Raw genomic sequence first — 14,010 nt, 5'->3', positions numbered from 1 at the left:
TTAAATGAACACTTAGAACAAATGGTACATAAACTTAAGTCATTTACTGAAAAAAGCAAGTTCTTTATAAACCACATAACATGTATTTACTTTTATATGTAAACTATTACTCCTGCAAAACAAAATATTAAGAGTTCAGACATCTTAGGCAAGACTTGACTTCTGGGCTTCAGAAAGACGTGGAAACTTTTCTTGAAGAAATTTTTCTTGCTTTTTCTTTAAGCTTTTCTTCTTTGATTCACTGCGGATATGTTTCTCAAGTCTTAGTCTAGAATGAAAAAAGCATAATAATTTATACAAAACTATTTCCTTGTTACTCGATACTGTTAAAAAGAATATACCCAAATCAACTGTTTAAAAGCCTTAATCATGCCAATCTTTGTAGTTGGCGTACCATATACATTATTAAACTTAAACAATAATAATCACTGTAAACCTACACAAGTCAAGTGAAAAATCTAAAATCAAAATCACTTGTAATTCTACACTTTCCTTCCTATTTCCTCACTGGAAAGAACGTACAGTTCTTGTAAACTTGTAACAGACTGGGCCTGAAGTTCAATCCCGATACGACTAAGGCTTTCTACCTTGTTTTGGAAACACTAATTGTATTGAATACATTAATTAGGTCTTTGGTATCCTGAAACCTTTGGAATTCCCTAATTTCAAATAGTAATCATTTCCCTTAGAATAGAGATGATAAACTAGGCTGAGACGATACTCAGAAGCTGGATAGATTCACCACACTCTTGAGTTTGCTCCCACACATCAGGGTCCCTGAATATGAAGCATTTATGCCTCAGTTACATTATGCTACAGTCCTTAGGGTCACGTGGGGAGTCATCAAAATTGCAAATGATAAATTCATGGATGCCCAGCCTCTACTGTATCTCAATTGATATTTTACAGGATATTTTATTGATCAGTAGGCATAAATTTATAGGAGATAATACAATTTGGAGACATTCTGAATGACTGAAATAAGCCAGTGCTATGGGGGAGGTGACAAATTTGAGATTAACTTTTTAATGTGTTATATCTGGGTAACCAAAATATACGGAACTATGAGCTACCCTTAAAGTCAAAATAAGATTGCTATCAATCTTTGCTCCAACTAAAATCTGTCATTTACACAAGAAATAAACCCATCTGAAAGAAGAAAGTTTTGTTATTTTTAAGACTTCAGAAATTATGCTGCATGGTCTGAAGATAGGGTTTAAAAAAGTAGTTTCAAAAATACAATTGCTAGAGTACATATATAGCCTATAAAGGTGGCACTTGCTAAGTTCTCATACGTTGTTTTAAATGTCATGTTACTTACAGCTTTACCTTATATGACAAGGGGCAAAGGGATTACATGGTACAACCGAAAGCATGGCAAAAACAGCCAGTGCAGTTTGTTGTTAGGTGCCTTCGAGTCAGCTCTGACTCAGCAACCCGATGTACAACATAGCGACTCTTTTTCATCGCGACTCTTTATACAACAGTACAATTAGATTTCAATTGCTTAGTATTTGAACTGGATCTTAAAATAGGAATAAAAAACCCCACTGCCACTGCAAGTTGTGACTCAGAGCCACCCATAGGGTTCCCAAGGCTGTAACTCTTTATGGAAACAGACTGCCACATCTTTCTCCCCCAGAGCAGCTAGGGGGTTTGAACTGCACACCTTTTTGGTTTGCAGCCTAATGCTTTAACAACAGTGCCACCAGAGCTCCCTCAAGATGCACTGTGTTGTTATTCAGATGCCCTTGAGTCAGCTCCAACTCACAACAACACTATGTACAGCAGAACGAAACACTGCCCAGTCATACACCATCCTCAAAATCCTTGCTATCCTTGAGCCAATCATTGCAACTACTGTGTCAATCCATCTTGTTGAAGGTCTTCCCTTTTTTTTGCTGTTCTTCCCCTTTACCAAGCATGATATCCTTCACCAGGAAATGGACAACATGACCAAAGTAAGTGAGATGAAGTCTGGCCATTCTCGCTTCCAAGGAGCATTCCAGCTGCTGTCTTTCAGGACAAATATGTTAGTTCTTCTGGTTGTTGTTGTTGTTATGTGCCGTGGTAGTCCATGGTATTTTCAGTACTCTTTGCCAACACCACAATTCAAAGCATCAACTCCTGTCCTTTCACATGAACATGAGGCAACTTAACCATGGCTTGGGTTAGATCACAATCTACTTCTGTAGTGAAACTGCCTCGGAAACCCAAGGAGGGGTCGCTATGAATCACATCCGACTCCATGGCAGTGAGTTTGGTTTTTGGGTTTTTTTTGATTAGGTGTACCTTAGTCTTCAAATTGAAATCTCTGCTTTTCAGCACTTTACAGTGGTCTTTTGCAGATTTGTCCAGTGCATTACAATGATTTTTTTTGTTGTTGTACTATGGTGACTTGTGTGTTTCTATGAGGCTGGAAGCTATGCCATCAGTCTTTCAAATGCCAGCTGGATCACCCATAGTGGACAGGTTTCAGCAGAGCTTCCAGACTAAGCCTGGGAAGAAGGAAGGGGCCATCCACTTCTCAAAGAATTTGCCAGTGAAAACCTTATGAATAGATGCATGATAGGCTATATTAAATCATGAAACAACTACATTCCTGACAGGGCCAAAATCAGCTTAAATCCTTTTTAAAAAGATGTAAGATTTACCACAAAGCATTGCTGATACTAGTGAAAGCCTGGCAATCACCTCTCTATCCAATAATAAATAATAAGGTTAAAATAACTTATGGAACCCATCATAGACTAAATGTATGCATTAAAAATGATACTTACTACATACACAACCCTGCAATAATAGTAATAACAGTAACTTAGGAGTGGATGCATAAATAGACACTCAAGCTGAACGGGTGGGAAGGTAAATGGGACTATACCCACAAATATACATAGGTTTGATAAAGACTATTTCTACTTACATATTTATATGTGCTACAAATATATCCATGAATATAGTAGAACATACAGGGGATAAAGTTATGCAAATGTCGTCTTGTTGTTGTTGTTATGTGCCGTCGAGTCGGCCCCAACTCATAGCGACCCCTCCTTGGGTTTCCGAGGCAGTATCACATAACCAAACACCTTGGAATGAGTCACTGGTTAGGGAGGCACACGACCAATCTTGAGGGACACAAAGGTCAGTTAACAACACAGTCCACAAAGATAATGTTCTACAACCTACTTTAGTGAGTAGCAACTGGAGTCTTAAAGTTTGTGAGTGGCCATCTAAGGTGCCCCCATCTGGAGCAAAGAAGAGTGAAGAAAATCAAACACGAAACAATTAGCCCAAAGGATTAACAAAGCACATGATCCCAGCCACCACGACTCACACCAGAAGAACCAGATAGTGCCCAGCTACCACTACTGACCACTCCAAAAGGGACCACTATAAGAGGACTCTGACAGAGTAGGGTAAATATGGGACAAAACTCAAAATCCTAAAGACCCTGGTGTGATGAAAACTGGTGGAATCCCCTTAGACACTGTTCATGCTAGGAACTGAACTTAAACCCTGTGACTCAACGGGCAGTCAAAGGATAGACCTATAAGGTGAACAGCAATTTCAAGAGGGTATGCATGCATTATGGAACCCATCATAGACTAAATGTATGCATTAAAAATGATACTTATTACATACACAACCCTGCAATAATAAAAAAATAATCAAGCATATAAAATCAAAAGGACAGTATCTGCCCAGGAATAGAGCTGGAAAGATGGGAGGGGATGGTAAGGAAGAATGATGGGAAGGAATGGGTGTAGGGAAGTGAGAAGAATGCTGGTACAGTGTGGGGACTGCAGTAAATGTCACAAAACAGAATGTATATGGACTGTTGAATGGAAAACCAATTTGCTCTGTAAACTTTCACCCAAATCACAATTAAAAGATCACAGTTCCCCAAAAACATTATGCTGTAGGAGACTTACCAATGCAAATATTCAGGATCAAATGAAAAAAGATCTAATTCAAAAACAGTAGATTTAGTGTTTTGTTTGAAATATACTAAACCCACTGCCATCCAGTAAATTCTGACTCATAGTGACCCTATAGGACAGAGGAGAACTGCCCTTAATAGGGTTTCCAAGGTTGTAAATCTTTATGGAAGCAGACTGCCTCATCCTCCTCCCATGGAGTGTGAAGCAGCTGGTGGATTCAAACTGCCAACCTTTTGGTTAGCAGCCAAATGCTTTAACCACTATACTACCAAAGCTCTTTGAAATACTAAAGTCCTGCAATAATGCACTCCAGGATAACATGAATTCGGATATATTGCAACAGGCTGCATTCCTCTCCCTTGTCCCTATTAATTTCATCAATTTTGCAATAAAATGAGCTTATAGTTGATGCTAATAAGTTATTTGGATCTTCATTTTAACATTACAGTAGGATTTTGCCATCTAGACACTCATCATAGAAAAGCAAAAAACTTCTGAAATGATATACATTAGAATGTTAACAGTGGCTATTTCTGGATGGTCAGATTATGTATGTGCAGTGAATTACCTGATATGGCCTTTCTAGCCATTGTCCTCCATTTTGCGATGTATTGTAAATCCTATTATCCATGCCTGTTTAGGGTGGTAGTTAAGGTCAAGTGTCAATTTGGCTGAGCAGCTGGTAGTAGTTATTCCCTGTAATAACTGGCAATCGGCTCCATGGTGGAATTTGCCGTGAGCAACTGAGTAGCTGCTTTTAAACTCCTGATTAACTGTTAAAGTCATCCACTTTGGGTATTTCTGTTAGAGCAGCATAGGTGGGATATAGAGTCATGCCTTGCTGGATGGTGTAGCTCAAATCACCACCCTTAGTTTTCTTGAGTGTATATATAGGAATCTAGATTCTAGGAAGGTTTGCCCTCCCTCTAGCTCCTGTTCTGAGTTTTGGCTCACTGTCATCTCACCCCTGGATTTGGGACAGCAGCCATCATCTGATCTGCTGAGTGAGGTTTGTCAAACCCCACGAATTGGGAAGATCCTCCAGACCTATTTACAGACCTGAGACTTGCCAGCCTGCCAGCCTCCAGCCTCCACCATCACTATGTGAGATGATCCCTTGGGTGCCTATAAGTTCTGTGAGGTGCTAAAGCGAAATACAGAACGCTAAGATGGGGGAGATTACTGAGAGGAAAAGTTAATGTTTGAAACGATGAAGAGGCACAACAGTTTGGATATTTGGGATGTCTTTAACCTCTGCCTCACGGGCACTGCCCTTGGGCTGATCTTTCTAAGAGAAAATGTACAAGTAGTATGACATCAATTTTCTTTTATACCTGATTTTTAAATTTTTTCCACAATAATCATGTATTACTTATGTCATTATGTTGTTGTTGTTGTTTGTTTGCCGTTGAGTCGCCCCGACTCATAGCGACCCCTCCTCCTTGGGTTTCCGAGGCAGTATCACTACGGAAGTAGATTGCCCCATCTTCCTTCCGAGCATTAGTCATTAGGGTAATGCAAATCAAAACCACAATACCACTTCACACCCACTATAATGGCTATGAGGAGCCCTGGTGGCACAGTTGTTAAGCACTCAGCTGTTAACCAGGAGGTTGGTGATTCGTTCCATTAGCGGCTTCTTGGGAGAAAGATATGTCAGTTGGTTTCTGTAAAGATTTCTCATTGCCATGGAGTTAATTCTGACTCACAGCGACCCCCATTGGGTTTCCAAGGTGGTAAATCTTTACGGAAATAGATTGCCCCATCTTCCTTCTGCAGAGTGGCTGGTGGGTTTGCCTTTGAAACCCTATGGGGTGTTCTACTGTATCCTATAGGGTCACTATGAGCAGGAACTGACTCTACCACAATGGGTTTTTCCTGTGGCACAGTAGTTATGCATTCAGCTGCTAACCAAAACATTGGCGGTTCGAACCCACCGAGGCAGTCTGCTTCCATAAAGATTTAAAACCTTGGTCTTCAAAGGAAAAATAGGGGCAAACCTAGCATCCCTAATATATGGCATAAACAGACTATCAAACATAACTAAAAATGCCCAAACAACAGCAGAAGATAAACTAGATGACTAAGACCTTCTAAAAATTAAATTCTTGTACCATCAAAAGACTTCTCCAAAAGAGTAAAAATAGCACCTACAGATTGGGAAAAAATATTCAGCAATGACATATCTGACGAGGGACTTATCCCTAAAATTTATAGGCAATTTCAACACCTCAATATCAAAGAGACGAAATTCCAATTTAAAAATGTGCAGAAGACAAGAGCAGACACTTCACCAAGAATGATACTGAGGCAGCCAACAAACACATGAAGAAATGTTCATGATCATTAGCCATTAGAAAGATGCAAATGAAAACAATGAGATATCTTCTTGCCCCAGCACTAATAGCAAAGTTCAAGAAGACAGAAAATAAATTAAAATTTAAAGAAGGAACAACATATGTCATATGTTGTAGAGACAATATGCTTCATCATAAAGGGTCACTGTGCTCACCTGACAAAACGGTCCACATAGGGCATTGCGAAGAATCGTTTTCTATTGTACCGTTTATTTAGGTACCAAGGTATGGGCCACTGCTTGAACTTGTGCCTGCCAAGAAAGTAAAAAGCTATCACCTTATAGAAAACACTGAATACATTTTCACTTTTTAGAAACAGTTTTAACTTCTTTGGACTAAATATGTTTTCAATAAAATGAGATGAAATTAGCTTTTTATATATTTTTTTAATTTTAAAATTCCTGATTTAAATCAGGAAATATTCTAAACTTAGCAAAATATAGGTAGACACTCAGGAACCCAATCACAAAACTGCACTGATGTTAGTATTTTCTGATCTCTGCTTCACATCATTCTCTTTAAAAAAATAAACATAATCTGACATGACTGTCACATATTCTTTTTGACAGAAAAAAAAATCCGTATGCAATATTTTTAAGGAGCGCTGCATTTAAAAGCTATCTTAAGTATTTTAGCATGCAATGAGGAAAAGGCACCAGAATTATAATGTGAGTTAATAAGCTATACTGGAAAGATGATAAAATTGTTATAATCACTACTTTGTTTAGCTCTGGGAAACTTAAAAAGCAAAATTGAAAAATAAAAAACTCTTGAAAAGAATACCACTCTTCAAAAAAACCAAACTCACTGCCATCGAGTCATTTCTAACTCATAGCAACCCCCGCTGGGTTTCCAAGGCTGTAAATCTTTATGGAAGTAGATCGCCTGGTCTTCCTTCCATGGAACAGCTGGTGGGTTTGACTGCTGACCTTCCAGTTAGCAACCAAGTGCCTTACACCAACAGAGCTCCACTCTTAGAGACTTTCAAATGGATACAGATTCTCCGTTCTACCTTCACTTTTTCCTATTTGACCACAACCAGATTAATACAAAGGAAAAACAGTAAATAAAACATAAAAGTTTTCAGGGAGATGTTTTCAGCAATTTTTCTTTTCTGTGTGGATGAGTAGCTACAGCTACTCCCCTAAATGTGGAACTAAGCAGATCCTTTACCATGAATTCCATTAAAAGATTATCAAATGAATGAGCTGCCATTATTTAGCTGCAAAAAACACCTTCCTCATTTTGCTGACTAATATTTGAAATTCTGCAACTACTAATTTATTCTGGTTGCTTAATTCAAATGTAAAATAAACCCTCAGTGTGGATGTTTATCATCAGATCCTTTCCCAAGGTCTGAAAGGACTATGAGACCTGGTTACAGGAGAGATAAGATGTCATGAAAAGCAGAAAGATACAATGAAAAGAGAGACTGGGACATAAAATAAATTCTTTCCTAATTTGGCCTAGGGTTAACCTTGACGGCAATGGGAACAAACTGAGACTGGGTCATGAGCCTTACTCCTCTAGAATTTCTTTTTTTAATAGTCCCAGGTTCTTAACAGGCAAAAAAGGCAAGTGTGTGTCTTGAAATTAACTTTATGGAAATATATAACCCTGTGAAATTATGTGCACATATGTACATTTTTCTGAGGAAAGGATCTATAACTTTTACTAAATTTTCCAAAGGTCAGATGATTTGTGTAAGATTAAGAGCCACTGTTAAAACAAACTGATAGGTAAGTGAATCATGAGGATGGAGTGTCTGGGCTTGTATTGGTTTTACCAGACAAGGCTACCTCATCCATATCCTGGAGTTCAAAACGGGAGTGGGGGACCTCTACTTATATTACATATATCTTGAATATGTATTATATGGTGAGAGTTTTCTTTAAAGATAGTGGTTAGAGGAATGAGGAATGAGATTTCCACTCTTGTTCATAAGAGCCACAAAGTATGTACCAGATGATTCGTCCAAAGATGTCTCTTCTCCAAGCACCAGGCCTAGCATTTTCTTGACCAGTCTGAAGAAGCCTTAGGGCATCTTCTCTTTCCTGGACAACTTTATCTAATGCATCCATAGAATCTACCACCTGAAAAGAGAAAGATGCAATTTCAACAATTAGCTACAACAGATTCAAAAGAAAGAGAACATATGAAGACTTATGGTACAGAAAACTTAGTGTGACCATTTCTGTCCAAGAATCATTCTGTCAAATACTTCCTGAAAAGCTTTTTGGCACAGGTATACATACATGGGTATCCATCATATCACTTTCTGTAATTTTTTTAGAGTTTATACTTTCATTTAAATGAAAATCAATTTAACTCAGATTTCCATATATTAGTTTTAAATGGAGTGAGAAACACAGATTTCTTTTGAAAACCCAATTTAACTCATATTTCAAAACTCAATAAGCTATTAAGAAGTGGTAACAGACTGTTACTTTGTTGTTGTTAAGAGCCTTCGAGTCAGCTCCGACTCATAGCAACCCTATGTACAATAGAACAAAACACTGCCTGGGCCTGCGCCAGCCTCACAATCCTTGTTATACCTGAGCTCATCATTGCAGCCACTGTTATCAATCCATCTTGTTGAGGGCCCTCTCCTTTTTCACATGATACCCTTCTCCAGGGAATGGTCCCTTCTGACAACATGACCAAACTAGGTGAGACAAAGTCTGGCCATTCTTGATTCTAAGGAGCATTCCGGTCCTTCTTCCAGGACAGATTTGTTAGTTTCTCTGGCAGTCCATGGGACATTCAGTATTCTTTGCCAACACCATCATTCAAAAGCATCAACTCTTCTTCAGTCTTCCTTATTTGTTGTCCAGCTCTCACGTGCATTAGGCAACTGAAAACACCATGGCTTGGGTTAGGCGCAGCTTAGTCTTCAAAGAGACATCTTTGCTTTTCAGCACTTTAAAGAGGTCTTTTGCAGCTAAAGATTGTTACTTTAGCTACATTAAAAACTATGTTTGGCCTCAATGAATCAAGTAGGTCTTCAACAAGCAGGCAGGGATATTTTGGTCTGCTTGGCAGTTGTTGCTATTATGTGTTGTGTTGTTGTTGTTGTTGTTACATGGCATTTAGTTGTCTCCGACTCACAGCAACCCTATGTACAACAGAACGAAACACTGCCCGGTCCTGTGCCAGCCTCACGATCCGTACTACACCTGAGCCCATCACTGCAGCCACTGTGTCCATCCACCTTGTTGGGGGCTTTACCCTCTTTTGTTGACCCTCCACTTTACCAAGCATTGAAATCCTTCTCCAGAGAATAGTCCCTTCTGACAACATGACCAAAGTAGATGAGACAAAGTCTGGCCATTCTCTACCAAGGAGCATTCCTACTGCACTTATTCCAGGACAGATTTGTTCTTTTAGCAGTCCATGGCACCTTCAGCATTCTTCACCAACACCGCATCTCAAAAGCATCAACTCTTCTTTGGTCTTCCTTACTCACTGTCCAGCTCTCACATGCATATGAGGCAACTGAAAATACCCTGTCTTGGGTTAAGCTCATCTTAGTCTTCAAGGAGATATCTTTGCTCTTCAGCACTTAAAAGACGTCTTTTGCAACAGATTTGCCCGATGTAATATATCTTTTGATGTCCTGCTGCTGCTTCCATTGGCACTGACTGTAGAACCAAGTATTATTAAGTCTTCGACAACTTCAATCTTTTCTCCATTTATTGTGATGCTGCTTAATTGGTCCAGTTGGGAGGATTTTTATTTTCTTTATATTGAGGTGTAATCCATACTGCAGACTGTAGTCTTCAATCTTCATCAGTAAGTTCTTCAAGTCATCCTTAGTTTCAGCAAGCTAAATTGTGCCATCTGCGTATCGCAGGTTGTTAACTATTAACTAGCCTTCCTCCGATCCTGATGCCATGTTCTTCTTCATATAGTCCAGCTTCTCGGATTATTTGCTCAGCATACAGATTTAATAAGTACGGTGAAAGGATACAACCCTGACGCACTTCCTTCCTGATTTTAAACCATGCAGTATCCTCTAGTTCTGTTCGAACGACAGCCTCCTGGTCTATGTACAGGTTCCTCGTGAGTACAACTAAATGTTCTGGAATTTCCATTCTTCTCAATGTTATCCACAATTTGTCACGATCCACACATTCAAATGCCTTTGCATAGTCAATAAAACACAAGTAAACATCTTTCTGGTATTCTTTGCTTTGAGCCAAGATCCATCTGTATTAGGGATCATTATGTCAAGTGAGCCAAACTTTTTCACAGTTCTAAATATAGGCATACCATTCCAAGCAGTGTTACAAAACAAAATGTGTATAAATTATCAAATGGAAAATTAATTTTCTCTGTCAACTTTCACCCAAACCATAATCAATCAATCAATCAATCAATCCAGGCCTATCTCTGATATATTGTGAGTTTGGTTCCAGAACACCGCAATAAACTGAGTATCACAATAAAGCAAGTCACACAGGTTTTTTTGGCTCCCCAGGTTACACTATACTGTAGTCTACTAAGTATGCAGTAGTATTTGAAAAAGTTGAAATATTTTGAGAATCACCAAAAAGTGATATATGAAGTGAGCTGTTGAAAAACTGGCACTGATAGACTTACTTGATGCAGGGCACCACTAACCTTCAATTTGTCACAAAAAACATAGAATCTGCAAAGCACAATAAAGTGCAATAAAATGAGGTATACCTGCACTGAGAGCCATTTTGAGGTGGGGACATGTGTGTTATCCTTGAGTATCATAAACAGATCTCAAACACTGCATACACACATTTGTTTCCTACAAGAATACTCAACAAAATCTGTCCTGAAGTAATCTTTAATCCCTGAACCAAAACAATATCAGGAAGCCATCTGTAAACAAAACAACACTTTAGCTCAACTGATAAAAAAATGTCAGCCTTGAATGTTTTGCTCTTTTAAAAAATAATCTATATGCAACCAAATGACAACAGCAACTCCCAAGCACAGATGAGAACATTAAGGGACACTAAAAGTTAATGGTGATGAAACAATATGGGTGGAGATAGAATGGTGACAGTGTCAAGAATGTAACTAACAACAATGATCTATACTTGTAGAATTGTTGAATAGGTATATGTTTGATTTTGAATATTTTCACCAAAAAAATAAATAAATAAAATAGTAATACACAAGGAAAAGAGAAGATTAGATTACAAAAACAATCTCCCTGAAAGCCACAGGATTTGGATGAAATACCACATAATCTGTTTATCAGATCATATTCAGCACTTGTTATTTCATACTTCACTCAGTATTTTGAAGAAGCTGAATTCATATGTCTTTCTCTATATATGAATTTCTACAAAATTCTTGAGAAATAAAACATGGGTAAAAATGACAAATCCTATTTTTAAGACAAACTTAGGAGAGCGAAGGGACTAGACTGATAAAGGACTTACTTGTTATATACTTAAAAGATTCTTTAAGATTTAAGTCCTCCTTCTGCCAAGATGGCGGAAAAGGGAGACAAACTACCCAGGCCGTCTACAACAAAGAAACAAGAACCAAAATGAAAATGATACAGATAATACTGGAACCTTAAGCTTCACAGGAGAGAATAAAGAAGTGGATCAAATACTAGAAGACTAGAAGAAGAAGATGAATGAAAACAGCAAACAAGGAAACAAATGGAGCTGTGAACTATCAACTGGCCTGAGAGCATGGCTATTTTGAATTTTTGCAAGCTGCATTCTCATCAGGCAGCAACCTGATAATCGGTTCCATTTGTTGAGGACTACACAGACATCTACACTGGTAGCTGGTGACCAAAATGGTATAATATTTCCCCTATTCCTTATACTCTTCCAGTGACCAGAGATACAGCCATCTCCCACACCCACTCACTTTCTCGACCAGCAGAAATTCCATACCAGACTAGAAGCCCTGCCGCCAGCCACCTTCTGGGCAGGCAGAAACTTGTTCCAGGACCAGGCACCTTGGCCCCAGCCACCTTTTGGGCTGGCAGGAACTTCTTCCAGGTCCAGACACCTTGTCCCTAGCTACCTTTTAGGCTGGCAGAAACCCCTTGTGGATCAGGTGCCCTGCCCCCAGACAGCTTTTGGGCTGATATGGACTTCATCTGGGCCTTGGTACCTTGGCCCCTGGCACCATCTAAGCTGGCAGGAACTCCTCCTGGCACCAATCACCCTGCCCCAGCTGCCTTTTGGGCCAGCAGGAATCCCTCCTGGAATCAGATGTTCTGCCCCCAGCCACCTTTTGGGCTGACAGGAACTTCATTGGGACCAGGTGCCCTGTCCTCAGGAATCGTCAAGGCTGGCAGGAACTCCTTCTGTAACCAGGCATTCTGCTACAGCCACCTTGTGGGCTGGCAAAAACTCCTTCTTTGACCAGGTACCCTGCTCTCTACTGCCTGCTCCACCAGCAGGAACACCTCCTGGATGGCCTGCCCCCACCCTCAGTTATCTCATTTCTTTTTTTCTTTCCCTTCCCTGATTTTAGTTTGCCTTTTTTTCTTTTCTTTTTCACTTTTTTCTTATTTCTTAATTTTCTTCTCTTTCTCTTCTGATTTTCTCCCATCTCTTGTTTTCTTTTTGTACTTTTTAAAAAATTATTCTTTCTCTTTTCTCCACCCCACCACCCATATTTTTGTTTTTTCTTTTTTGTCCTTTCCTTTTTTTATTATTATTATTTTTTCCCATATTTTTCTCTTTTGTAGTGGTTGTTGTCTTTCTTCCTCTTCTTTTTCATTTATTATTTTTTTGTTGTTGTTGTGCTGTTTGTACTTTTTGTTCTCAATGTTTCTGATGTTTTGTTTTTATGTCCCACCAGGTGGGAGTCAGCAACCATGCCCATGGTACCCAATCACATCTGCACCTCTTTCCGCCCCACCCACTGGATACTGGAGGAGGGCTACTACTTGCTTCTGCACAACTGATCAATGATAGATGGCAGCCAACACCAGCACAACCCACCCTCAACAGCTTGACACAAACAGCAAACACAAAACTGTGCACACATTCTCATCCTTTATCACATCAACCAGGAAACAGGTGGTGAGCACCAAAGTGTTTCCAAACTAGAAAACAGAGTAGCACACCAGCCCTGCTTGCTTGGATACATCAAAGCAAAATAAATAAATAAATAAGTAACCTGGGCAAAACAAACCAACATAAAATCACCAATGAAATACAATAACATTACAATGTCTCAGAGACAAAAGACAACTCAGTTCGTGTAAAGAAGCAAGATAAAAGTAGTCCAGATAAGGGACCAAAATACAGAGCCAGAAAACCTCTCTGGGTAAAAAATGGCATTTGAACACTCTGATAAAGAATTCAAAATAATTATATTTAGGCACCTTCACCAGATCAAGACAAAGATCAAGGAAAACAATGACAAAACTCTATAAGAATTCAGGAAAATAAGGACAAACTGACAAAATAAATAAAATTAGAAACCATACCAAAAAACAAATGAACAACAACAAAAAAATCTGAACTCCAAAAGATCTAATATTTCAGAAATAGATTAAGACACTGAAAGGGTAAAGGAGTAGAATTGAATCACTGGGAGAGAGAATTAGTGAGACTGAAGACAAATCTCTAACTACTACTATGTTAAAAAGAATAATCAGAAAAAACAAGAACAACAAAAAATGAAGAAAGCCTAAAATTTATGTGGAATATCATCAAGAGGAATAACTTACATGTGATTGGACTGGCAGAACA

The 14,010-nt window shown here is 38.9% G+C and overlaps 1 protein-coding gene across 1 annotated transcript in view; it reads right to left on the bottom strand.

Moving 5' to 3' along the window:
- Positions 1 to 144: 144 nt before the first annotated feature.
- MRPL47 (mitochondrial ribosomal protein L47) overlaps positions 145 to 14,010 on the bottom strand; it is a 32,629-nt gene continuing 18,763 nt past the window's right edge. The window contains exons 5-7 of the mRNA XM_042781976.1: positions 8,261 to 8,391; positions 6,454 to 6,549; positions 145 to 268 (exon numbers count right to left, since the gene is read on the bottom strand). Of these exons, the coding sequence (XP_042637910.1) occupies positions 145 to 268; positions 6,454 to 6,549; positions 8,261 to 8,391 (351 nt within the window). The remainder of the gene's footprint in view (positions 269 to 6,453; positions 6,550 to 8,260; positions 8,392 to 14,010) is intronic.

This window comes from Orycteropus afer, unplaced genomic scaffold (genome assembly GCF_000298275.1).
Source record: "Orycteropus afer afer isolate SDZICR_OR568_19922 unplaced genomic scaffold, OryAfe1.0 scaffold00210, whole genome shotgun sequence".
Classification (NCBI taxonomy): domain Eukaryota; kingdom Metazoa; phylum Chordata; class Mammalia; order Tubulidentata; family Orycteropodidae; genus Orycteropus; species Orycteropus afer.
The sequence above is the reverse complement of the archived record's forward strand: the minus strand, read 5'-3'. Positions and strand labels throughout refer to the sequence as shown.